The sequence below is a fragment of the Tamandua tetradactyla genome, chromosome 2, assembly GCF_023851605.1.
Source record: "Tamandua tetradactyla isolate mTamTet1 chromosome 2, mTamTet1.pri, whole genome shotgun sequence".
NCBI classification, from domain to species: domain Eukaryota; kingdom Metazoa; phylum Chordata; class Mammalia; order Pilosa; family Myrmecophagidae; genus Tamandua; species Tamandua tetradactyla.
The window spans coordinates 204,499,623-204,525,242 of record NC_135328.1 but is presented as its reverse complement, the minus strand read 5'-3'; the positions used below and the strand labels follow the sequence as shown (position 1 = coordinate 204,525,242).

The 25,620-nt window shown below is 57.2% G+C and overlaps 1 protein-coding gene across 5 annotated transcripts in view; it reads right to left on the bottom strand.

Annotated features, from left to right (window-relative positions):
• The window catches only part of HSPG2 (heparan sulfate proteoglycan 2), a 98,087-nt gene that overhangs the window by 25,777 nt on the left and 46,690 nt on the right, over positions 1-25,620 (bottom strand). For all 5 annotated transcript variants that reach the window (XM_077150930.1, XM_077150932.1, XM_077150931.1 and 2 more), the window contains 37 exons: positions 24,559-24,722; positions 23,855-24,034; positions 23,557-23,753; positions 23,302-23,449; positions 22,467-22,594; positions 21,986-22,072; positions 21,841-21,899; positions 21,625-21,692; positions 20,718-20,858; positions 20,420-20,596; positions 20,053-20,232; positions 19,817-19,935; positions 18,983-19,094; positions 18,722-18,835; positions 18,512-18,639; positions 18,081-18,167; positions 17,633-17,682; positions 17,263-17,357; positions 16,928-17,068; positions 16,429-16,620; positions 11,248-11,340; positions 10,912-10,992; positions 10,497-10,727; positions 8,682-8,795; positions 7,599-7,726; positions 7,376-7,462; positions 6,261-6,319; positions 5,884-6,048; positions 5,616-5,726; positions 3,149-3,249; positions 2,874-3,054; positions 1,961-2,086; positions 1,687-1,839; positions 1,469-1,611; positions 885-1,020; positions 647-801; positions 232-382 (listed from right to left, as the gene is read on the bottom strand). In XM_077150930.1, the coding sequence (XP_077007045.1) occupies positions 232-382; positions 647-801; positions 885-1,020; positions 1,469-1,611; positions 1,687-1,839; positions 1,961-2,086; positions 2,874-3,054; positions 3,149-3,249; positions 5,616-5,726; positions 5,884-6,048; positions 6,261-6,319; positions 7,376-7,462; positions 7,599-7,726; positions 8,682-8,795; positions 10,497-10,727; positions 10,912-10,992; positions 11,248-11,340; positions 16,429-16,620; positions 16,928-17,068; positions 17,263-17,357; positions 17,633-17,682; positions 18,081-18,167; positions 18,512-18,639; positions 18,722-18,835; positions 18,983-19,094; positions 19,817-19,935; positions 20,053-20,232; positions 20,420-20,596; positions 20,718-20,858; positions 21,625-21,692; positions 21,841-21,899; positions 21,986-22,072; positions 22,467-22,594; positions 23,302-23,449; positions 23,557-23,753; positions 23,855-24,034; positions 24,559-24,722 (4,782 nt within the window). The remainder of the gene's footprint in view (positions 1-231; positions 383-646; positions 802-884; positions 1,021-1,468; positions 1,612-1,686; positions 1,840-1,960; positions 2,087-2,873; positions 3,055-3,148; positions 3,250-5,615; positions 5,727-5,883; positions 6,049-6,260; positions 6,320-7,375; positions 7,463-7,598; positions 7,727-8,681; positions 8,796-10,496; positions 10,728-10,911; positions 10,993-11,247; positions 11,341-16,428; positions 16,621-16,927; positions 17,069-17,262; positions 17,358-17,632; positions 17,683-18,080; positions 18,168-18,511; positions 18,640-18,721; positions 18,836-18,982; positions 19,095-19,816; positions 19,936-20,052; positions 20,233-20,419; positions 20,597-20,717; positions 20,859-21,624; positions 21,693-21,840; positions 21,900-21,985; positions 22,073-22,466; positions 22,595-23,301; positions 23,450-23,556; positions 23,754-23,854; positions 24,035-24,558; positions 24,723-25,620) is intronic.

The following is a 25,620-nucleotide window of genomic DNA, read 5'->3' as shown; positions in this document are numbered from 1 at the left end:
CACTTTATGATCTGTGACAGGCTGGTCTGGTCTGCAGGTAACAGGGGCCCCGAGTGCCCAGGATGGGCCCAAAGAGGCAGGTGCTAACTATAACTCCCTTCCAGGGAATGCTTACCACGTGCTCAGCCAGTACTTCCCATCGACGCCCTGCCATTTAAACTGGGCACCAGTCCTGGAGCAGTGGGGCAATCCTAGGGCTTGGTTCCTGCCCAGCCCCACCTGAAGCCTTACCTGGGATGTAGCCGGAGCCCGAGTGGGTGCCGTGGAGGACAGAGACGGTGATGGAGGCCTCCTTGGGGCCCGACTCACTCTCTACTCGGCACACATATTCGCCAGAATCAGCTGGTGAAACATGGGGAAGCCGTAGCCGGGAGCCGTGGACCTGGCGAGGCAAGGGCAGAGGTACGTAAGGGCAGGGCTGTGGTGGCCACTCCCTCAGGCCTCAGTGATTCAGTCACTGAACACCTCTGGCCTCCGCTCTGAGCTGCCCTGCATCATAAGCTGGGAATGGAGAGAAGGAAGGCCTGGCTTCCGGTCGTGGAGAGAGCCCTGGCAAGGTAAAACCTCCCCCTGTACACAGGGACCAGCCCCGGCCAGAGCCCCTGCACCCCGACATGGCCCACGCTAGGCTTGGGAACCCTCATACCTGGGTGTGGGGTGGTAGGCTGCTCCCTCGCTTGTACCACGTGACCTGGGCGTGGGCCTGCCCGGCTACCACACAGGTGAGGTCAAGAGTCTGCCCTTCACTCACAGAAGGTGACGAGGACTCAATCCTGACCGGCGGAGGGCTGGCACCTGAGGCTGGGGGCCGCAGGAGGTGTAAGGAGGCTTTAGGGGAGCACAGTTTGCTTTCCCCACTCCATCAGCCCCCTGAGGCCCCGCACCTGGAAGGACGACCACTTGGATGCGGGCCTGGGAGGTGCCCGCAGGGCTGGTGGCCACGCAGAGGTAGAAGCCAGCGTCGGCGACCGTGATGGCTGGGATGAGCAGCGTGGCGATGTCAGTGCGCTCCGAACGGGCCTGCCACAAAGGAGTCAGCCACGGGACAGGGGTCAGCCACAGGAGAGGATGGAGAATCAGCCAGGGGAGAGGGCAGTCAGCCATGGAAGAGGGGTCAGGCATGGGACAGTGGACACCCATGGGAGAGGGGACAGCCACGGGAGAGGACTCAGCCATGGGAGAGGGTCAAGAGTGGCTATGGGAAAAGACCAAGGGTCTGACAAAGGTTGAATGTGGGTAAAGAGCCCCAAAGGTAGAGGGAGGCAGAGTCAATAGTAAGGCCTAATATGGTGCCAAGAAGGTCACAGCCTAGCAGCAAGGCAAGAGGCAAACTGTTGCTACCTGGCAGGATGCATGCGAGGAAGTGAGGGGAACCAGAAAAGGAGGAAATGGGGTGGGAAGTAGAGGTGGGAAGCAAGTGCCAGGACTCTGCTGAGCCTGGGGACCTGGGTGGGCTGGGTCTCCTCACCTGTGGGGGGAGGCTGCCCCCTTCCTTCCTCCAGGTGATGGTGGCACTGGGCACCCCCGCTGCCCTACAGTACAGCCTGACGGTGCGGCCTTCGTGTACCTGGGTCCTCTCCGGACTCACCTGGACCCTCGGCCCACTGCCCCCTGTAGACAGAGCCCTGTGAGTGTACCCCTCCCCCGGGCACCCCCATCCCCCCAGCCCCAGCCGTAGCCCCTCACCGTGCACGTGGAGTACAGCCCTGGCCACATGCTGCCCAGCGCTGCTGTGGGCGCGGCACAGGTACTGGGCCTGGTCCGAGGGCTCCACGGCTGGCAGGCGCAGGATGCCACCGTGGATTTGTGCCTTCTGCGGGAGCTGACCACCGGGACCCCCTGACGTGGAGAAGTAGGGCTGGCACCCAAGGGATGCAGACCCCATAACCAAGAGCCTGGTCCCTGCCCTCCCCTACAGGAGAAAGGCAGGCCCCGAACGTCGTCCCTGCCATGGCCTCACCTGTCCACTCAAGGGTGGGTGTGGGGTTCCCTGTGGCACTGCAGCGGAACTCGGCCAGCTGCCCAGGCTGCACCGTGAGCTGCGGTGGGTGGATGGAGACCACCGGAGCGGATGGCGTGCCTGAGGCTGATGGGAGAGGGGAAAGAATACATGGTCAAGGTGGGGAGTGCTGTATGACTCATGGCCAAGAGCCTCCTAGCTTTTCTCTCTGCTTCCCCCCTCCCCCCCCCCCATGGCCATCTGTCCACAGAGCAGTTAAAGGGAGCTTTTCAAACATGAATGGGATCTTGTCACTTCTCCATTTGGGACCTGTTCATAGCCCCCTCTTGCTTTTAGGATAAGATCCAAACCCACAACTGTGGTCTACCATACCCTGCATATTCGCCTCTGCTCACACCTCCCCCATTCAGTTCCAACCAAAGTGGCCTTGCAGCTCTTGAAATACACAGACATGCTCCTGCCTCAGGGCCTTTGCATATGATGCTCCCTCTACAAAGAACACTCTCTGCCGATGTGTTACATGGCAGGACACTCTGTTTCTGCAGATCTCAGCTCGGATGTCATCTCTGCAGAGAGGCCCCCCCCTGACCATCCATCCAGAAAAGTCCAGTAGTCCAGCCCTCCTCCACGTTGGTCCTTGCCCTCTCATCACTGTTTATTCCTGCCCTGGCATTTGTTACCATGTGGAATTATTTTGCTCATTCATTTGATCCCATGCTGTTGTCTTCCCAACTAGGACACACACTTTGGGAGGGCAGAGCTCCTACATGCCCCTTTCTCCCTGTTTCTCGGAGCCCAGGGAGGATGTGATGTACACAGATGCTCAGAAACTGGCTGCCGACTGAAGAAGCGGTGCCCTGGCCCTGGGGGAAGCCAGGGGCGGCTGGGTCAGGCTCAGGGATGAGGGGCGCACCTTGCACATGCAGGGTGGCCGTGCCCTGGTCCATGGCAAACATGTTGGAGCCGGTGCACACGTAGGTGCCCGCGTCGCTCGGCTGCACGTTGCGAATGGTCAGGATGCCATTGAAGTCCATGGCGCGGGCAGGCAGCTTCCCATTGTGCAGGCGGGTCCACACCAGAGTGTAAGCTGGAGACTGTGGGGCAAGGCGGGCAGGGCAGGGCTCAGGGGTGGCCTCAGAGACCCCCGAGGACAGAGCCCCTCTCGACCCCATCCCCCAGCCTGCCCACCTTGCTCTTGGCCGTGCAGATGAAGGTAACATCAGCCCCGGGGTGCACGCTCTGGCTGCGCTGCTCCTCCACTGTCACCGTGATGGGCTTGCTTGGCGCCTCTGCAGGGAGGGGAGGTACCCACCCCCCATCACCGTGAGCTGGGTGCTGGCCAGGCCCCTGTTCTGGCGCCACTTCCTCCCCTCCCTGTCACCCTCTCGGGGCTTCGTTTCCTCCCTGGTCCAGCTCAGAGCGCATTCTTACATCTGGTCCCTCCGAGCAGCCAGCAGGATGGGACTGGAGAACATCATGCCTTGAGTCCACTTGGCTCAAGTTCATGACCACAGACCTCACATGGGCTCTTCACAGGTCTGCTCACCCCCACAGGCTTTCCCCTTGTGGTTCAGGTTCCTATCTTCCCAGACAGCTGCTTCACGTCTCCTCCCATCTCCACAAAGCTCGCCAACCCACCCTTCTCACTTTGACAGCTAATGGCCAAGACTCAAGCTTGTTGGGAAAACGGAAACTACAGGTCAGGAATTGGTAGATCTTCCTAAATCTATCCACCTTCCCTTCCACTCCTGCCCCCACCTTTCCACCTTCTGGGCCCTGGATCACCTTCCCATAGACGTCCTCACTTAGCATGCTTTTTAACTTTTTAAAAATTGTGGGGAAATATGCAAACAAAAATAATTTTAACCATTTTTGAGTGGCATTAAGCACACTGGCACTGCTGTATAACTTCCACCACTATCTATTTCTGGAACATTTTCATCATTCCAAACAGAAACTCTTACCCATTAAGCAATGACTCCTCATTTCTCCCTCCTCCAGTGCCTGGTAACCACTATTCTGCTATTTTTTTCTGCTTTTCTCTATACGTTTGCTTATTCTAAGTATTCCATATAAGAGACTTTTCTACACTATTTGTCATTTTGTGTCTAGCTTATTTCACTCAACATGATGTCTTCAAGATTCATCCATGCTGTCGCATGTGTCAGAGCTTCATTCCCTTTTAAGGCTGAGTAATGTCCCACAGTCTGGCTGTACCACATTTACTTGATCCACTCACTGGTTGACTCATCTTGAGTTGCTTCCACTTTCTGGCAACTAAAAATAATGCCACGATAGTCTTCCCTCCTTTGCTGCATCAGCCTCTCTCCTCCCTTTCCTTAGGATCACTCTGCTCCACTGACAAATGTGTTTTAGAATCTCCCATCTCTAAAAAAATGCATCCTGGACCCTCTGTACTTCCCCGCACGCTCCCCACAGCTACTACCCCATTTCTTGGCTCCCCTCAGGTCCAAGGGTTTTGAAAGCGTTGTCTACACTTGCGATCTGCGCTTCTTGTGTTCCCAGCTATTCTTTTTTAAATTCATTTTTTGGTTTATTTTTTCTTATTTTTATTTTTGCATCTTTTTGTCATTTTAAAATTTATTTTTGTTCGTTTTCTCATTGCCCAAACATTCTTTACCTCACTTCAAAATGGTTCTATCTATGCTCTCCACAGACAACCATCCTGTCAACGCACAACCTCCAAGGATTCTTTGCCCTTACTGGCTCCTCAGGGCTCCGCATTGGCCTGTCCTCTAGCCAGCCTCTCCCTGGGTCATCCCATCCTGCCCCGTGGCTTTATCCTAGGTCAGTGGCTCCCACATTTGGGCCTTGGCCTCTTCCCTGAGTTCCTGACTCACACATCCACGTGCCTGCCTCTCATATCCGCTTGCATGTTCTCCCAAATATCTCAGACTTTAACAAGTCCCAAACCAAGCTCCTGACTCCCTATGACCCGCCTGGTGCTGCCAGTGGCTGCCCAGCTCCTCCCGCACTGCTCAGTGCATGTCCACCTGCCTGACCTCTACAACCAGCCCCTGCAACTCTCTGCCCCAGAGCTTTCTCAGGCTGCTGAAGCCCACTTTGCCTGCCCATGTGGTGGGAAAGAAGCCTCTGGAACAGGCGCCAGTCAATGACCCATGTGCTGGTATGCACATATCCCAATTTTGGGGTGGGGTAACTCTAAGGGTCCTGTTTTTCATAGGCTCAGAGTTTCCTCTACCTGAATCAGCAACAACTGCCCATGGCAGTAACTTGCTTGATAGCTCCCTTTCTTGGATGCCTTCCCTCGTGTCTCCCATCCCTCATTGGTGTTTCCTGGGATCACCTCCCAAATAAACTACTTGTCTCAGGCTCTGCTTTTTGAGGGCCTAAATGAAGACACCTTCCCATTGGCTCCTCTCTCGTCTCAGTAAATGGTACCTTCACCCACCAGTTGCTGGAATCCAAACCCCAGGGCATCATCTCAGACATACTCCCTCGCTGACCACAATCAAGTTCCACCAATTCTGCCTCTAAAACTGGTCTTGAGTCAATCACTTCTCCGCATCTCCATGGCCCATGCCCTAGTTCAGGCAACACCATCCCCTCCTGGTAGATGACTGCGCTACCAGCCGGGTATGCAGGTGCTGTCAGGAATGGGACAGGGACTCACCAGTGACCAGCAGCTCTGCCCGGCTGGTGTTGGTATGCTGGTGATTCCGGCAGGTGCAAATATAAACGCCGGCATCTGAGGGCTGAACGCTGGGGAAGTGCAGCTCGGAGCCTGGTGGGGAGGGGATGGGAGCTGGTCAGACCAGCACACCTCTTCGGCCACTTAGCCCTGTGTGCAAGGACAAGTGTCCAGCAGGGCAGAGGCGGGCCTGTGCCTCCTCTCCCACTGGGGCAGCTCCCAGGGCTGAGGGGCCCAAAGCCACAGGTACCTTGATGTCGCTGCTGTGTGCTGCTGGGCACAGGCCGCCCATCCTCACGAGACCAGTAGAAGTAGTGGGGTGGGTTTCCACTGACCTCGCACCGCAGGGAGTGGGAGCCACCTTGGGGCACTACGCTCCGGGCAGGGTGGATCTGGACCACCAGGGGGTCCTGGTCTGCCGGTGGGGTGGGGGTGGGGGGAGATAAAAGAGGCCATTCAGGCGAGAGGACCCCAGCATGGAGCATTGCCTCCGATATCTCTGCCCTCCCCAGGACTGGGGACTCTACTCTCCACCCTGTCCCCCAGACCTGGTATCCCCCAAACACCAGAACTCCCCAGACTCTATGCCTTGCCCAGCACCCCCACCGTGGCCATGGTTCTACTCACTCTGTGGTAGGCACCGGCCGCCCCGCACATTGGGGTTACCCACATAACCCGGGGCACACCTGTAAGGAAGAACAAGGACCGGCTCTGTCAGGCTCCAGGGGCCCCACTGCCTCTGGTGGGCTTGGGGAGGCAGAAGCCCATCCTACTGCCCAGTGTGGACAAAAAGACTCAGAGCTTTGGAAGGACCTCAGGGACCAAAGAGGCCCTTGTGAGCTGAGAGGAGAGTGCACACACAGCAGGCTGGGGAATGGGGGGCATTAAGGGTTGCATTCTCCAAGGGAAATTCCTCCAACAGACGTTTATAGTCAACCTCTACGTGCCAGGACTATGTCAGAGGCTGAAAATACGACAGTGAACATGATGAAGTCATGATAATGGAACTCATGACCTAGTCGAGAACCCAATATGGAAACTCTACGTAAAATAATAGTGAGGGAAGTGTAGAGAGCTACAAGCACACAGAGGGGGTCCCCTAAGCCAACTCTGAGAATCAAGGGGGCTTCTGAGAGGATGGGGCTTCTGAGCTGAGTTACTCCCTCGGAACAGGTCGTTCCGATAAGTTCCTTTTAGAGGACTTATCACGGTTTTCAATTACATGTATGCATGATTGCTTTTTCTCTGTCTTGTCTCTCATCACAGGTAGTGGGACTGAATCAGTTTTGTCCCCCACTTTATCTCCAGTACCCGGGCACACTGCACGGCATACAATGGATGCTCAATAAAAATGTGCTGAATAAATGAATGAGCTGAGTCTGGAAAGCTAAGCCGGAGTTAGCCAGGAAGGGAAGGGTAGGAGGGAGTGTTCCACGCAGAGGGAACAGCGCATGCAAAGACTTGAACAACAAGAAATTAAGAAAATGTCAAATCCAGTTGGAATATAGATTTGGGAGTCAAGAGTGGGATGAGATGAAACGTTGGGTTACAGGGACCCCTGGGAAGACCACCTAAGGAGCTTGGGATTGTCCTGAGGGCAAAGGAGAGAGCTGGCAAGGGTTTGGGGCAGCAGAGGGACATGATCCTGATCGAGACCTTCCTGGGCGACACCATCCAGGGTCCCACCTGGGAGTCCACCGAATGTGCCCTGCCCTCCTCAGCCCTCCAGTTTGCAAACTTACTGCTCACAGTACTGGCCGGTATAGCCAGGCTCACAGGCGGTGCAGCGGTACCCGTTGGCTCCCAGGCTCTCACAGGTGCGGGAGAACCTGGAGCAGGGGGAGGCGAAGGTCAGGCCCTGGGAAGCCCACTCCCCTCCCTGCCCCCTCTACTTCAGCCCTGAAAGCCAGTACCCTCCACCCGCCAGCAGGAGTTCTTCTTTGGGTCTTGGGCAAGGACACCCACATGTTCTCCGGGTTGGTCAGTGGGCAGGCACAGGGCTGGCAGTCCTCAGGGGTCCCAGCTGTGGCGTCTCCATAGTAGCCAGGGGCACACAGCTCACAGAACTCCCCAGCGGCATTGTGCTGGCATTGCTGTGGGGCACAGGGACATCAGCCACCCGCCCTTTGGCAACGCTTGCAAAAGCCTTAACAATTTGTATAATCCTTTGATCTAAAAACTTCATTTTTTAAAATCTTATCTTAAATAAACAAACATGGAGGGTTCGCAGATCTCACTACAAGGATCTCATCTCAGTGGTGTTTATGAAAGCAAAACTCTGGAAACAGAACTACACAGCTGAGACTAGGGAACTGGATAAACTGAAAAAGTACGTACACCCAAACAGCTATCCAAAAGGCTGATGCTGGCTGTCTTTCTTACATACTTCACCTAAATACCTGTAATCTCACAAAAATGTGTGGGTTTTATGTTCTCCTCCAAGGAAACACAGGCTTGTTTATTAAAATAGCACGTTCCTCATTCCATGTTTAGCATGTCCCTTGGCCACAAGGCTGGAGGGCTATGCACACCCCACTGGAAAAGTCCAGGTATAAAAAACATTTAATGATACGGAAAGATGTTCATGAGCCAGTAAGTGAAAAAGCTGGTCCTGTACTTATTATTTAAATGAGAAATATATTATATGTGTAAACATTTGCCCATAAAAGGATAGCTCTGCATTCTGGTGTTGACAGAAAGTACCCCCAACTGCAGGATTACAGGTAATTTTTACTTTCTTTTTTGGTTTATTTCTGTAGTCCAACTCCTCTACAGAGAACATGTTGCTTTGACAATAAAAAATAACAGGAGCCACTTTCTCTGTAAAGAAGGACGCTAGTCCACAGATCTGGCCACCCTGTCATACCTGCAGCCCCTCACTCACCATGTCTGCTGACCCCAGCACTTGGTCCCCACAGGCCATGCCCCAGGGTCCCAGGCTTACCTGACCAAGCCCACCTCTCTTTCTTGCACCCAGCCCTGCCACCCACCGAGGCCCAGTTGAGGTAACCACCCCCACCCCTCACCCTGGACCTGCTTGCATCTCACCGAGCAGGCTCCGGTCTCTGGGTGGCACAAGTCCGAGTGGCCATTGCATTCGCACAGCTCACAGTGGCCAAGGTAGAGTCCACTCCCAGTGCGTGTGTAGCCTGGGGCACAGTCCTGGGGGACACAGAGGAGGGATGGTCAACAGACCCAGAACCCCCACCCTCTCCCCCAAGATACAAGCGCTAACCCAGTGTTTCAATCTGGAGTCCCATCGGCTCCCGGAGGGAAATCCCAGGCCCGGCCCTACTCCCCGGTTCTGGTCCCCCACCCCAGAATCTACTCCTGACAGCCCCCACCCATCTGGACACTCTGCCTTCTGGAGCTGGAGTGGTGGCCACCCATCCTGCCTGGCCTCTCTGCATTTAGGAAAATAGTATTTCATCCTGCTTTGAGAATCTCTCTGGTCTTTTATTTCTAAAAAGTCTTCTCTCAGGACGGATCTTTATTGAAAAACTTAACCCCTACATGGAAAAAAAGAAAGTTTAAGAGACTTTGTTTTGGAATGAGCTCTTGAAGATGCCCGACAACTATGTTCTTTCATTAAATAAAGCAAAGGAGACGGCACAGACAAAACCAAAGATATTCTTACCCACTCTACATGAGTAATAATGGGTTCTGAAAGCAACTAATTTCTATTTGCTCCCCTTTAGTTGGAATCTCTCCAGGCCTTCCCTCCAACATTTCAAAGAGATGTTTAGAAGTTTGTTTTGCTTTACTGCAGAAAATGTGCACCAAGGATTTTGCTTTCCCCGAGGGTGATGTTTTGGGATGCTTTACGTTTTATAACACGAAATTCATATAACTGGATTTGAAATTCTCAGGGTCTCAGAAAAGACGCACAGATGTACAACACATGGATGGGGATATCCCACTGAGCAGGCCCCAAGGGCAGAAGCTGCTGAGCCCACACCTGACCGCCCAGATGTCCACCTGGCACTTCAGCCTGGCCACACCCTGCCATCCCTCCTTCCTGCATGATTCCTCCTTCCCTCAGCTCTAGTCACCCATCAAACGTACGCTGGGTGCCTGGGAATTCAGTGGTGACCCTACTTGGCCCTGGGACCCTTCGTGACCTGGCAGCGTTCAGGGTCTCCAGCGGAGCCCTGCAGGCGCTGGCCGATGCTTCCCTCCAGACAGGACCCTTCCCTCCTGCTCCCCCAGCCCCATCCATCGTACCATCACTGGATGAGTTTTCCTGGGCCCAGCTACAAGCACAGTCCTCCCTTAGTGGCTTCCCATCCACTCCTGAATGAAGCCTTGCTCCAGGCCTTACAAAGTAGGGGGCTCCCCAACTTGGCAGGGGAGACCCTGCTGCCTCGCAGGCTGTGTGCCCACATGAGCCCCCTTCTGAGCCTCCACTTGTTCTGCCCTCCTGCTTAGAGCCCGGCCCCCTCCACTGAACATGCTGCTTGGGGCTGGGCTACGTCGTGTTTCTGTACTGCCCCCTTGTCTCAGGTGGGCACGCTGAGGGCACAAGCTGGGTCTCATCCTCCAGAGGGTATGCGCCGAGGCAGTGCTGCCCAGCAGCTACGGACACAGGGGGCTTTCGGGTCAATAAGCCCCAGGTTCAAACTAGTTTTTGCCCCATAGGCTGAGTGTCCTCGGTAAGTCATGTGCCCCTTAGTGCCTCCATTTCCTTATCTATTAAAAGGGGATAATTACACATATCTCAGAGCTGCTGCGAGGGACAAATGAGAATACAGAGCACAGGCGGTTGTCAGAGCTGTGACACTGGTCACTGGCCATGGAAATGCAGTTGGGCAGCTTCTGACGCAGCGGGCCAGAGCAGAGGCACTGGGTCGGCCACCCACTCACCTGGCAGGACAAGCCGACGTAGCCCGGTGGACAGCGGCACTCCTCCACCTCGAGGGCCCGGGGCCCGTCCAAGGGTCCGGGCTGGGCCACCTCCAGGCTGACGGCACTGATGCTGGCCGCCAGCGGCACCGAGGAGAACGTGGCCCGGATCAGGAGCTCGTCCAGGTCAGCCAGGGCCATGAGCAGGTGCTCGCGCGTGGCCGGCTGCCCGTCGGACCGGCGCCAGAATTCCTGGGGCGGGGGGGACGCAAGCATGAGCGGGGGTGCCGGGCTTTGGGTGTCACTCCTGCAGCTCCCTGCTCCCCACGTCCTGCCTTCCAGACACCAGCGAGGGTGGCAGGGGTCAGAGCTGGGCTCCCAATCGGGGGGGGGGGGGGCGGGTAGGGGCAGAGGGGTGCGGCCGCGTACCCCTCACCTCTCGGAAGATGATCTCATAGCTCTGCCTCTCAGGGCTGCGCGGTGCCGGCTGGGTGGCCACCAGCATGATGTTGTTACCCTGGTGGGATTGGGAGAGGGGAACTGGGGGCTCAGGGGGACAGCAGAGTCCTCCCCCCGTCTGGGCCTCTCCATCACACCCAGCCTCCCATTGTTCCCATCTCCCAAACTCTGGGCCCAAAGGCGTCAGGCTGGGGCCTAACTCCCCAGCCCATGTCAGGCCTACCCGGCGCCGGACAGAAATGACAGAAGGGCTGAGGGTGCCCCCGGGACCCACCATCCCCTCTGCCCAGCCGGCGTGGAGCCACGTGCTCACCGTGATCTGGATGTCAGGGTCAGAGAGGGGACTGCCCTGCGCCCCGCCTGTGTAGGAGAGGGTATAGCGCAGCTTCCCGCCGTACGCCGCCACCTGAAAGAGGCAAGCCCGGGAGTCCCATCCTGCCTCTGCCCTCCTTGGGGGGGTGTGTCCCCATATAAGCAAGTGGGGCGGGGCTGCGCCAGGCTTGTGCACCTTGCGGCCCTCCCCACCCCACGAGAGGCAGGTATGCAGAGGCTGTGGTTGCCTAGGAAACAGGACATCACTGAGTTCCTCCACAGCTGCAGACATGCCAGTGGTGATCCTAAGCAGCTTCTTTTCTGTTTCTTTGGGGAGGCTCTCCATTCCCCCCTGGTCTCAGGAAACAAGCTCCAAGTCTTCGTTCATTTTAAGGAATTTCCCATAAATGAGACAGGGGTAATAGCAGCAACCATCGTGGGGGAAGGCGTGGAAAGCTCAGAGGTTCTCAGTCGTGGGGGGTAGGGCTGAGGGTGGGCCCGCAGAGGCCTCCCCCCTGGGCAGGGGGGTTTGTATGCTCAGAATCCACCGCACACCCTGGCTTTCTACAAGGAGCAGCCCGCGTTTCCTTGAAAGGACTCCTGCAGTCCATGCAGGCCATGTGGCTTGAGGGCCCTGCCCCTTCCCTATAATGGGGACAGGACCCTGGCCTGGCAATCTGCATGTTCAACTACTCTCTCTCTCTCCCTTTCTTGAAGGGATGGACTTGTGAACCAGCTCTCCCAAGGGGACTGAATCAAGAGCTCTGCTATTTCTACCAGGACAGTGAAACACACTTTTCTACTCAGATGGTAAGCCCACACACAGCATGAAAAGTCAGAGAATGGTGCCAATCAAGATAAGGTCCTAACAAGCCCCTGGATCTAGCCATGCCTGATACCCAGATCCTTGGACTTCATAGTTACATGAGCCATTGTGTTTTTTTGCTGCAGACAAAGCAGTTGAACTTGGGTTTTCTGTTGCTCAGGATGGCAGAGGAGTCGTTAAGCTTGCTGCAAGCTGCTACCACACAGGCAGCCAAGGCCCTGGCTCTGCCCCGCCAGACTTTACTTTCTCTCCTCTGCCACATGGCAGATACTCAGATCTACATCACCGCTGTGCCTACCCCATTTGCTCATTCATGTGTTCACCCAGTCGGTGAACCTTTGCTAAGTGCTTACTGACCACATGCAGCTCCAGGGGGCCCAGAGGTGTCCTCCACAAGCTCAGGGCATGGTGAGGAATTCAATGGCAAAATCCAAACTGTGAAACAACTAGTTTCTTGTTTGCTTTGGATCCAGGAAGCTCAAAGCCATGTCCAGGGCCAACTTTCACAGTGAGTTACGCGTACATCCAGAAGAGGGGCTAAGGGAGCAAGCAGACTGTAGCCTGCAGGGGTCAGTTTCCAGCTCTGCCATTTATTGCCTGGACAGCCCGGGGCCAGTCTGAATGGAAATGGGAGTAAAACCAAAACCTGCCTTGCAGGGTATCGTGAGGATTACATAACACCAGGGCATGAACTGCACTCTGCAAGGGACCCTGTGCACGGCTCAGTACTTGATAACTCATCCCTGTTCCCAGCTTCATCCTTGGCTTTGGCTGCTCTTTCCCACCTTCATCCCCCTTTACCCCTATCCTGTCTACTTCTCTGAACGCCGTTTTATAGCATATTATGTGTATTCTTAAGAGCCACTCTACATTATTTTGGGAACAAGATGCTGACAACATCAATACCAATACTAATATTAACATCAATGCCAATAATAAATGCTAATGATAGGAATGATAATCAGACTATAGCTGGTGGGGGGGCCTTGTGACAGCACACTATGGTTTTAATTAATGCTTCTTGGATGAGTAAATCAATGAATGAATGAATGAGTGCAATGCCAAGAGCTGGGCCAGTGATCCAGGTACAGGGAGTCCAGATAAGAGGTGCTGGGAAAACCCTCCCAGGAGAGACAACTGCTCTGTCTAGTGCCAGTGCCTGGCTGGAGGGTAAGAGCAGGGCTGGCTCTCCCTTCTCGGCTCTCCCTTGTCCTAAATGTAGAAGCCAGGGCAAATCTGTTCTCTAATCTGGGCCTCAGTCTACCCATCTGTGTCTTAAGGGACTTTAACGAGGAGTTCTCTGGTATATTTGGAGTCTATGACACCCCAGCACCCCCACCAACTCCCTGTTACCTTGTTCCCCAGGAAGGCCCGGGGCAGCTGCCAATAAGAGAGGTTTTCAGGAAGCAGAGAGAAGCCTTCATAGGAGAGAGAAAACTAGGACGGAAGGACAGGAGGTGAGAGCTGAGGGGAGTAGGTAGGGGACCAAGAGGGCAGAGAAGGTCCTGACAGGGGTGGGGAGATGCTGGAGGAAGACCCAGGAGCCAGACAGAGGGATACACCCCATCTCACCCTCCCCACCCCACCCCGCCAGCCAGTCCTGAGCCCTGCCCTATGGATGACCAGATCCCCTTGTCTGGGCGTGGCCTGGGCCAGTGTCTCACATCTGATGTGTCCCTCTTGTGGATCCCAAGATGATTTATGTGACCCATCAACAAAGATTTTTTAAATGTGTCTTTAAAAATGTATAACTAGTGATTGATTCAAAGGAAAAGTTAAAGCAAATAATCATCCAGGTAGAGTGCGGAAATAGCAAAAATTACGAAGTTGGTTCAGAAATGACTCAAGTCTAGAAAGCACAGTGGGTGGGGTCCCTCAGTGGGTGCCTGGGCACGTACCTGAGAGCCTGCAAGGGAAGACCGAGAAGCTGAGGAGGGAAAAGAGAAGGAGGAGGAGGAGGAGGAGGAAGGTGGAGCCACTGGCAGAGCAGCTGCAGGCTGGGGGTGGGGGGGAGGGGGCTGGGGGCGGGCAGCGAAGCTGGCAAGGAGCTGCCAAATCTCGGTATCCATCCGCCTCTGGGCCTCATCCACCTGGGGGACCAGGAGAGGAAGGACAGAAGGAAGGGGTAGAGAAAAGACAGCAAGGACACGGGTGAGGCTTCCCGCGGGCCCTGCCCCAGCCCCGGTAACTGCCAATGCCTGACACCCTGGCCCTAAACCCACTGCCCTCCTGCTCCTCACGAGACTGGGGGGTTGTCCTGGGAGGGGCTCAGCTGACCACAGGCCATGACAGGCGGGGAGAAGCCCATACAGAGGGTGTGGACAAGAAGCGGCAGAGACAGCTCCGTCCAGCTAAGGCCAGAGCAACTGGAGGCAGCCCCAGCGGCATGTATGGTGAGGGACGGCGAGGCTTCCTGGGCTCTTGGGCTTCTGTCCACAGTAGCCTGCGGCACCAGCCTCTGCCATTTAGGACCTGGGGGTGTTTCCCAAAGGCAACACTCGAGTGGACCAGGCAGAGGCTGGGGCTGGGGCTGGCCTGGAGGGAAACGGCCCAGGAGGTTGGGCCTCCTGCTCTGACTAAGCTCTCTGCCTCCTCCCTGGGGGCCCAGACGCGGCCTGGCCAGGCCAGGCCCTCTGTTACCTGTGACGTCCGCTGGGCCCAGCCCCTGCCCTCTGGGGGCCCTGGGCTCCTCCCGGTTGCCACAACTGCCCGCAACTGTGCCTCTGAGAGGGACGTGCGGTTCTGATGGGATGGAGGACACAGGGCAGCTCAGACCTTCCATGGCCCCAGAGCTGGAGCCATGGGCAGTGTCCTCCACCCATGGATATGATGGCCAAAGAGGCCCACAGCAATTAGGGACCCAGATGCATGATCCTCTTTCCCGCTGGCACAAAGGAGTTAATCCCAGGCTGCACGGGGTGGGGTGGGGTGGGGTGGGATGGAGGGACGTGCAGAGAGGGTTAATGGAGGCTGCCTGGGAGGCGGTGCTGGGGTCACCTAGTGTACAAGGTTGGAAACCAACTACAGCCTTGTCATCACTCTTGCCATAGACAGCTGGCACCAGGACCAGACCACACAGCAGGACGCGCCCCTCCTGGCATCACAGGGCTTGGACACAGCAGTGCCCTGTGGGGGCCATCGGTCACTACCCAGGCTCGTGCAGAGGCCTCGGGCACTGGGCATTGTCACACACAGGGTTGAGGGTGTCCAAAAACACACCATGCCCACGTCACGCCAACTTCACACCATTCAGACCACGAGCCTACCTGGTGAGCCCGGCGCATCCGTGCAAAATATGCCTCCCTCTGTGGGGTGCAGGGATATGCCAGGGGAGGGTATCAGAGAGAAAGATCTGAGAACTGAGGGCACAGGGCAGTGGGGAGGCCAGGAGAGAAGGAATCGAGAAGGGAGAAGAGACCAGAAGGTAGCCAGCCCGGGAAGAGTCTTGAGATGCTTGGGTCTGAGGAACAGCCCCAGAGCAAACCTTCATGTGTCCCTGACCTAACTGGAACTCTGACCCAGGGACCCACCTGCTGGCCCTGGCCTCAAGCAGCAGGGAACTCCTATATCAAGACCCATTTTCCCTGGACATCACCACGCGGCTTCAGCTGTCCCTAAGACCCTGCCCCCATCACCATTACATTCCCGCTCTGTCACGAGTTTTGGGGAGCAGAGATATGTTCGCTTCTGACAAGTGTAGTATATATAAGGGCAACCTCTGACCTGGGTTTGAGTCCCAGCTTTGCTGCCTACTGCTGCCTATTAGCTGCCCTCTCTTTGCCAGCTTCCTCCATCATAAAACAGGGCAGCAGCAGTACCTGGCTCAACGGGCTGTGATTTATGGCATGCCAAACTGCTTAGAACAGTGTCTAGCACATAATAAGTGCTCGGTTAATATGACCTATGCTAATAATCAGTACAACGGTTCACACCAAGCACAGAGCACAGACCAGGGAATTTTGAGCAAGCAGATGAATGTAGCCGACACGGTCGCATTTTTCCTTGCGTTTCAGGGCCTCGCTTGGGACCTGCCGCGTGTTGATGTAACTGCATGAACGCTAATAAGTACTCATGACTGAGCACTTACGATGGGCCAGTCACGATCCCAGCTCTTCCCACCCATCCTGGAGCTGAGGTTTGTTAACAGCCCAGCTGGTAAGTGCAGAGCTGCGACTGAGGCAGTCTAGCTGGCCCCGAACACTATACACTTGGCCCAGCCACGGCAGATGCGAGCCTTCTGGCCAAGACTACTCTAAGCTGCCTGTGGCTGAGCTGCCCCTGACCTCATGCTCAGCGGGGGCCTGGCTGAGAGCTGGCACTCAGGGAGGGTCTGCCAGCCTGAGCTGCGTGTCACACCTTGTCTCCTTGGTACATCTCCGGCAGCTGCCAGTAGAAGGACTCGTGGCCGAGGTGGGCAAAGTTGCCAAAAGAGAGCTGGGCACCCTCGGAAACGGGCTCCACGGTGAAGCCTCCCGTCAGGCGGCTGTTACGCTGCGGGTTCACCAGGGCAAAGCCTTGGAAATCCCCAGGGGCAAAGTGGGTGGAAATCTGGCAGCAGAGGGAGGATCGGTGTCAACGTGGGCTCTGGGGTAGGCACCTTGGCGAGGGATGGGGGCAGAGGAGGGCATGGGGGGGGGGATGGGAGGCTCCGGGCTCAGTGCTGAGATGAGCAAGAGGGGTCCTAGGGAGTGTCAGGGTAGTCGCTGGGACGTGCTTGGATGGACAGTGATGGGGGCAAGGAGATGGGTAACAGGCAATGCCTTCAGGTGTCCCACAGGGGATCCCTCTGGGGCCGCACTCCTGACTTGCCCTGATGACGACCAGGGCAAGCCAGCAGCAGGCCGCAGGCTCTCACCAGGTGGCGGCTGTAGGAGGAGCTGGCGCACTGCTGGGTGACACCCATACAGAAGCAGGGCAGGCAGCCGTCAGGGTTACCGGCACTCAGGTGGAAGTGGTGGGGCCGGCAGCGGCTGCAGGTGAGGCCTTCCACCTGGGCCTGTGGAGGATAAAGGGAGGGATGTACATAGGGGCTATGGGGAGTGGCCCCTGCCCACCCCAGGCTCAGGCCCCAGCTCCCATCAGAAGTGGCCTGACCTCCCACCAGGAGGACCCTGGGCTTGGCGAGAAGGACGGCCGGGTGGCCCTGTGACTGCCATCCAGGGGCTCACAGAGGGCAGGGCTTGGACTGACCTTGCACTGGCACTGGCCGGCTGCATCACACTGACTGCTGACGCTGCCCTGGGGGTCACAGCCACAGCCAATCGGCTCTGGCATCTGGCCATCTCCTGCAATGGACAGAAGCCACAACTGGAGTCCCAAACCTGCCACCAGCACCCCTATTCTCATCCTCTAGGCATCCAACTCACCACTGAGAGAGGGAGAGCTTATCTCTGGGAGCCTACCACATGTGAGGCATGTCACACTTTCACCACAGCCCTCTGAGCTGGGTCCTATTACTATCCCCATCTCTACAGATGAGGAAGCACAAGCTCAGAGACACAGCCAAAGAGAGCCAAGGCTTTCCTAACTTCACCCCAGTGGCCTCCCCAACCCTACTCACTTCGGCACGGCTGGCCCTGGCTGGGGTTGCCATAGTAACCGGGGGCACACCTGCAGAGAGAGAAAGCACATGAGTGAGGAACAGAGGGCAGGAGCACAGCGCCCTGGACAGCTGACTGCAAACCCGGGTCTGTGCTGGGGCCTGAGGATGTCAGAGCTAGGAAAATCCCAGCAGCTCCCCTCATCCGTTTTACAGGTGGGAAAACAGTGGGCGAAGAGAAGGGACGTGCCCAAAGCCACACAGCCATGTGTTAGTAGCAAGACCGGGTCTCGAATGCAGGGCCTTCAGCAGAAACGAGTGATTTGTGAGAAGATTCTGGGCTGGCTGGGGCAGGGGGCTGCTGAGGGCTTCGAAGGCCAGCCTAGGCTTGGGTTTAAGCTCCCAAGGAGGGGAGCGGAGTATCCCTGCTGGATCCGGCCTGAGGACCACCTCCCTGCCACCCCCTCACCTCTCACAGTGACGCCCGCTGTGGCCTGGGGAGCACGCGTCACAGGTGGGGTGGCCATCTGTGTCCAGAAAGCAAGTGTGGGAAGCCCTGAAAGTACGAAGACAAATTCCAGGTGAGAAGGTCAGCTGTGCCTCCTTCTCCCATCCCTTCAGCACCAGGACAGAAGGGGGAGGCAGAGCAGGGCACGCGAAGAGTTTCCAAGAGCCGGACTCTGAGCTCGGAGCCCCATGGGCAATATCTTGCTCAACTCCCATTCGAGGAAGTGACATGGCCACGTCATTAGCCCATTTCACAAATGAGGAAGTCGAGGCTCAGAGAGTAACGCGTATCTTAGCCAAGGTGACACACTGCCGAAGCTGGAAGGCCAGGATTCAACTAGGGGGCAGTGGCCATCTCAGGGGAGGACAGGAAAAGGCAGGGGCTGGACGCACTGGCCAGAAGCAGGGGTTCCATGGCACGGGCACGGCTGGCAGTCCTGCGGCGTCCCCTGCTGGGCGTCCCCGTAGTATCCCGGCTGGCACTGCTCGCACCGAGGGCCCTCGGTGTGGTGCTGGCAGCCCTGAAGGAGCAGAGCGTGGGTGACTGCAGGGCCGCTGAAGGCTCCAGCTCTCGGGGTAGGGAAGAGGCAGGGCGGGCCTCACCTGGCAGGCACCTGTCTCGGGCTCGCAGACCTCCGTGTGGCCATGGCAGCTGCAGCGTTCGCAAGTGCCCAGGTAGAGGCCGCTGGGCGTGCGTGTGTAACCTGTGTCACAGTCCTGGGGGCAGGAAGACGGCAGTGGGAGGAGCTTCCCCAGCAGGGCCAGTCCCTGGCAGGGGGCCCAGGGTGGCCAGGACTAGGGTGGGCCAGGGGAGGAGGAGCTAGGGAGCAGCATCGAGGGAGCTGACCAGGACCCAGGGCTCACCTGGCAGGATGGGCCACGGTACCCAGGGGGACAGGTACACTGCTCCACTTGCAACGCAGGGTCCTGGCCGGTGTCCTCAGGCACAGCCACGTCCATGCTGATGCCAGAGATCCTGGGCGTGACAAGGCCCACGATGAGTGAGCGCTCGCCCTGAGCTAGGCAGGCGACCCTGGAGTCCTTTGTGTGGCTGATCTCACTAGTCCTCCCGACAGCCCTGTCCCGGATGCTGCTGGGGCCTGTCCACCCCCAGCCACTGCAAGTGCTGTGGCTAACTGCCCACACCTGAAGCTGCCTTGGAAAATCGCTCTTCCTTCTCCAGAAGGGCTCTACCACCTGCTCTCCGGGGTGACCCAAAGCCCCTTTTTCTTTTACTCTTTTTTTTTTTTTTTTTTACATGGGCAGGCACCAGGAATCGAACCCGGGTCCTCTGGCATGACAGGCAAGCATTCTTGCCTGCTGAGCCACCGTGGCCTGCCCTACCCAAAGCCCCTTGGCAGGACAACTCTGTGGGCAATTCATACTCCAGAGCAGCCTGTGGGATCGGGCTGAAGCTAGACTCAGCCACCTCCCCTTTTGCTTCCCCCTTCCCTTCCAGGTCTCCTGAAGAGCATCCCCCACATGAATCGCATGTACCTCACGCTCTGCTTGCCTAAGACAAGCCCTGTGATGAGGGCATTATCATCCCCACTTTATAGACAGAGAAACTGAGGCACAACAAGGCCCCAAGTCTGTAGGTGGCAGAGCTGGCCTTCTGGCTTCACCCCAGTGCACCACCCCTAAGCCCGGGTCCTCCAGCTGAGCTCCGTTCTGCCTTCCTGCCCCGACCGCAGGCACCTGCTCTCGGCTGGCTGCTGGGTGTAGGACGCCTGGATCAGGAGGGTATCGATGCCAGCCAGCGCCATCAGCAGGTGCTCCCGCGTGGCCGGCTGCCCATCAGGCCGCTGCCACGCTTGCTGCCAAGGAAGGACACATGTGCCGCGACCCCTGAGAGTCTAGTCTCGGCACACCCGCGGGAGGGGAGCCTGGGCCCGCCCCTGCCCGGGAATGGCTCCTAGGACCGTGCTGCTCACCTCCCAGAAAGGCACAGTGAAGGCGTGGGGCTGGCCAGGGCTGGGCTCGTGGGAGGCATGATGCTCCAGGACGATCCCGTTGCCTTGCAGCACCACCAGCGGCTGCCCGTGCAGGGGCGCGGAGCCAGGCCGGGGCCTCTGGGTCACAGTGAAGCGCAGCTCTCCCCCATAGGAGGTCACCTGGGACACCGAGCGGACAGGCTCAGCTGGGCCCACAGCCAGGCCCTGCCACGGCTCCAGCCACTGCGTCCACGCATGCCTCACTCTCCTCCAAACCACCCCGACGCTCCTGTTTCCCGGCCTCTTGCCTGTACTGTTCCCGCTGCGTGGATGCCCCACCCTTTCTCCTCCCCCCCCCCTTGCTCACCTTGTCACCGCGGAAGCGTGGGGGGAGGCTCCAGAAGTAGGGTCCAGGCAGGAGGCTGTGAAAGGAGGAGAACAGCAGCTCCCCAGGCGCAGGTGACGAGATGCCCTCACTGGTGCTGTGGGTGCCTGCAGCATTGGTCAGGCTGAACTCTGTGGGCTCCTCAGAGGCCCCATGCACCTGGAAGGGGGAGAGGGGGTTGGGATGGGGGCCACGTCTAGGGCCTGGGCCAGGCATCTGTCACCTTCCAGAACCAGACTCAGCAGTCCCGCCTACCCACCCCGCCTGATGACGCAGGTACCTGGGAGCGGCTCCAGGTGGAGCTGGTGCACTGGCGGCTGACACCCATGCAGAAGCACTTGAGGCAGCCATCGGGGTTGCGGGTACTCAGGTGGAAGGAGCCGTTGGCACACTCATTGCACTGGCGCCCCACCACGTTGTTCTGCAGGCACAGAGCTGGGAGCTGCAGGATGGGCTGCGGGAGGGACTGCCCGGAGCTTTCAGCCCAGTCTGCCCACATTCTAGATGGGAACCCAAGGCCTGGGAGAGGCCACACTTCTGAGGCGTCCCATCTGAATAATCGTTCCCAGTTCATGTGCACTTAGGCCCCTTTTCTCTTTGGCTGCCAGGATGCTCACAGATAAACTTAGATTTCAAATATAGATAGCAACTTTGTAAAAATTGCTGCTACGATTTATGGAGCATTTCACGTACTGTGCTGGTTGCTATACAACCATCACCTTATTTAACTCCCTTAAGTATGTTGAGAGTACACACTATCTCTGTGCTTCAGATAAGACACTGAGGCTCAGGACTGTGAAATAACTTGCACAAGGTCATTCATTAGCTAATCCACACTAGGATTTAAGATCAAGATGGTCTGACTCCCAATCTGCCCAATACTTTCTTCCACTGTCAGCTGATTCTCCCACTGACTGGATGCACGTGATTTCCCTTCTCAGAGCCTCTGAGATACTGATTCCTCCATCGCTGCATTGACCTGAGGTTTAAACTATGATGAAAGCAAAGATGCAGCGCAGATACGACGGGTGCACAAAGAATGACTGGCAAAGGATCTGGGCCTTGAACGTAGGTCATCTGTCCTCCAACTGGTGCTTTCCCTGATGCCAGACCACCTCTCCGGGGACGGCGCCTCCTCCCTCTCTGCCAGCTGTGGCCCTGGGGTGGGGTGGGGGCAAAATGCTTACCTTACAGCGACAGGCCTCCCCGGAGGTTCCCATGCTGCCTCGCTCGTCACAGCGCACCAGCTGCTGGTCTGAGGCACAGAGTAGGTGTTGGCAGGGCAGGTGGGAAAAGGATGACAGTTTGGGGTGGGGTGTCCCAAAGATCATGGGGTCGGGCTGGGCTCCAGGATTTGGGGCTAGGGCAGGTGGACCCACCCGGATGGTGGCCGCTGTACTCACTGATGGGCCTGCACTTTCCGTTCGGCTGGATGGGGTTGCCCTCATATCCAGGGGCACAGCTGTGGGGGAGAGTAGCATGAGTAGCCCTTCCTGGCCCCCACCCAGCTGCGCTTCCTTCCCCCAGGCCCCACTGGCTCTTCCTCACCTCTCACAGCGGCGCCCAATGTAGCCTGGGGCACACGCGTCACACGTGGCTTGGCCATCTGTGTCCAGGAAGCAAGTGTCTGAGAACCTGCGGGCATCAGGTGGGCAGGGCATGGGGCACAGCTGGGGTCCAGGCCAGGCCCTACACTCCCACTCTGGGAAACACCTGTGGCCCCCGTTGGCACAGTATGCGATGAGGCATGATGTCACCTCCATGCCCACTTACCCTTATTCTGTAGCCTCAAAACAACCCTTGGAGGGCAGAGCGGCCCATTATATAGAAGAGGAAATTGAACACAGAGGGGCCCATTATATAGAAGAGGAAATTGAGGCCCAGCGAGGTTAAAGGTCAGAGAACTCAGTGAACAGGTAGGGATTTGAACCCAGGTCTCCCCCTCCCTTGCCCAGAGTATGACCCCAGCCCACTGCGCTGCCCCCCCACCTCCCCAACCAGAGCCACCCTATCTTGAGCTGGGTCTGACCTGCGGGAGGCGTCGATGTACGGGCAAGGACAGGGCCGGCAGGCAGTGGCCGTGGCCTTTGTAGCATCCCCAAAGAAGCCGGCCTTGCATTTGTTGCACTGTGGCCCCTCTGTGTTGTGCTGGCAATTCTGGAAGCAGGGGAAGGGAACAGCTCAGGTTTTACAGAGCAGTCTCCCAGTCCCCGACAGACGAGAGGACAGGCTCTGGGGTGGGCCCTGGAAGCTGTTGTGGTTTAGCCTTCCCCATCTTGCTGGAATTATACCACCACTTTCCAGGCAGGGGAGCATCCGGCTGTATCTTCTCAGTGATGACAGGGACTCACCACCTCACAGGGCAGCGTGTCCCAGAGATAGTTCCAGATGCCTGCGTTATACTGACCTAAAACTGCCTCCCTCTGCCAATCTGCACCCACTGGCAGCTTCTGCCCTCTGCATCTGTTCCTTATAACCGTGACAGCTCTCAAGAGATCTGAAGATGACAGTTCTGCCCTGCTTGAGACTTTTCTTCTTTAGCTCACGATCCCAGCTCTCTCTAACATACCTCACAAATAAGCTGTGATTTCTAGGCCCTTTCCCCCAGGTCTGCCCTCCTACAGGCCATGCTTAACATGGTGCCTTCCAGGACTGGTCTAACCAGTGTGGAAGAATATACAATCTTCACCTCCCTTGTTCGGGACATAATACCCTGTCAATGTATGCAGAGATCATGCCAGCTTGGCAGCCACTGCAGTCATTCTAGAAGCTTGTGGACACAAGGGAGCCCCAGCTTGTGCCTCCCACACAGTCCCTGCCATGTGCCACCATCTGGTGCTCAAGTGCCAGCTGGCACTACTCACCAGGCAGTGGCCATACACAGGGTCACAGGAGCTGGCATGGCCATTGCAGTTGCAGCCAGAGCAGGTGCCCAGGTAGGGCCCACCTGGCACCCGGGTGAAGTGGGCCTCACAGCTCTCGCAGGACAAGCCAGAATAGCCGATCGGGCATCTGCAGGGGCAGAACCGAGAGAGTGGCTGCAGGGACCACGAGGCCTTGCTGTTTTTCCCCACCCTGGCCAGGGTCTCTGCGTTCCCCAGACGTGCCAGGTCAGGCACCTGCACTCCTCCACGCTGTGGGCACGGCCGTGGCCGGTGGCGTGGGTGACGGTGGTATCCATGGTGATGTCACTCAGCCCCACGCTGGCCATCTTGGCATTGTACACTGTCTGGATGAGCACGGCCTCCAGGCTCTGCAGCACCTGCAGCATCTCTGCCCGCTGCACCGGCCGGCCAGACTCATGGACCCAGTGCTCCTAGGCGTGGACGAAGGTGGAAAAGTCCCAGGTCAGCACCCACCCAGTCTATGGCAACCCTTCCTCCACCCCCCAGTCCTGAGGGCTCAGGTACCACCCACCTCAGAGAACTGGACTTGGCGCTGATTCAGGGCGCCGGCTTGGGTAGGTGTGTGGCCTCGAGAAAGCAGGCGATATCCTGCACCCACAAGGACCACGTCTGGCCGCTGCACCGGCTCCAGCGTGCCACGTGCCAGCTCATAGCGCACCTTGTAGCGCAGGGAGCCACCATAGGAGTCCACCTGGCCAAGCAGGGTGGGTCAGGGCAGAGCAGCTGGGAGCACACTTGATGCCCCTGTACTCCTCCTTCCTCTGCCTCCTTGCCCACTTGCTACTGAAGCTCACTGCAGGCTTAACACTGAGCTGGGCACAGAGATGAAGAAGTGAATGAGACTCAGGCTCTGCATTTGGGGTGCCCAGTCTGCTGGGGGGAGTATGATAATGTGGTGCAACAGGTGCCTGAGGCCGCCAGAGGCAGGGTACTGAGCCCAGCCCAGGTGTGGGAGAAAGATCAGGGAGGGCTTTCTGGAGGAAGTGATACTTGAGAAGGTTCATTCAGCATTCTCTCCACCGAGAGTGGCAGGCAGAGACCCCGCTCTGAATGAACAAGCCACTGCTCTCAAAGGGCTGTGCTGGGGCATGCCAGTACCTTTCCCCCAGAGCTGAGTCTGCCCTGCTGCCCGTTCTAGCTTCCGAGGGAGTAAGGCCCAGGCAGGTTCTGGGCATGTGGTGAGGGACTCAGCCCTTCCCCCATCCAGCCCCTCACCTTGTTGCCCAGGAACTGCTGGGGCAGAGCCCAGAAGGAGTCGTGGATGAGAAAGCGGCGGGACAGGTCGACCAGCTGGAACTCCTGCAGAGCCACGTCAATCTGCAGCTGGGTGGAGGAGAGGGGCGGCGTGCCGGGCTGTGCAGGCATCGTCACGTTCACGCCTGGGGGTGGCAAGAGGGGCGGTGAGGGCCGGGCAGGTCCCGTGACAGGCCATGACACCCACCTTGATGGGTGGCGACCCAGCAAGATGAGAAAGCTCTGGGGGAAATCTGATTTACAGAGAACTCTGGACCTCCTTCCTGAAGGTGAGTAAAAGCCAAGGTTTTTTTTTGTTTGTTTTTTTCCTCCCAAAGCATGCTCTGGGGAAACTGTGGACTGGTGGCTGGGAACCCTTTGGGAATCACAGGTCAAAGAAAAGTCAAGCGGATTCTCTGCAGCAGGACTTCTCAGGGCATTTTGTTTGCTAACGGAGTCATGAACTGTGAGGGCATGAAGAGGCCGTGGGGGCAGCAGAGAGCTACACGGGGCTGAAGGGCAGAGGCTGGAGCCACAGTGAGTGCCCAAGTCGTGACTCCTCCACCCTCCAGATGTGCAAGCATGGGCAAAGGCCTCAGTTTCCCTTTCTGTAAAATGGGGGTGATAGTGATGTGCCTCATGGGGTTATTATGAAGATAAAATGAACGTAAAATGCTTAACAGAGTATAGCACAAAGGCAGCTTTCGTAAAGTAGTTAGCTTTCATTGTGACTCTTGTTTTAATAAATCACCTAGCCCAACACACACACAGATTCCCTCTACAGGGCAGGCCACGGTGGCTCAGCAGGCAGAGTTCTCGCCTGCCATGCCCGAGACCTGGGTTCAATTTCCGGGGCCTGCCCATGCAAAAAAGAAAAAAATTACCTCTACAGTATCCTCCCAGATCTCTAAGGCAGCACCACCCGAGAAAACTTTCTGTAATGATGGAGATGTTCTATAGCCACCTGTGGTGGCTGAGCACGTGAAATGTGTCTAGCATGACTGAAGAACTAAATTAGTTAATTTCAACTTTCACAGCCTTGCA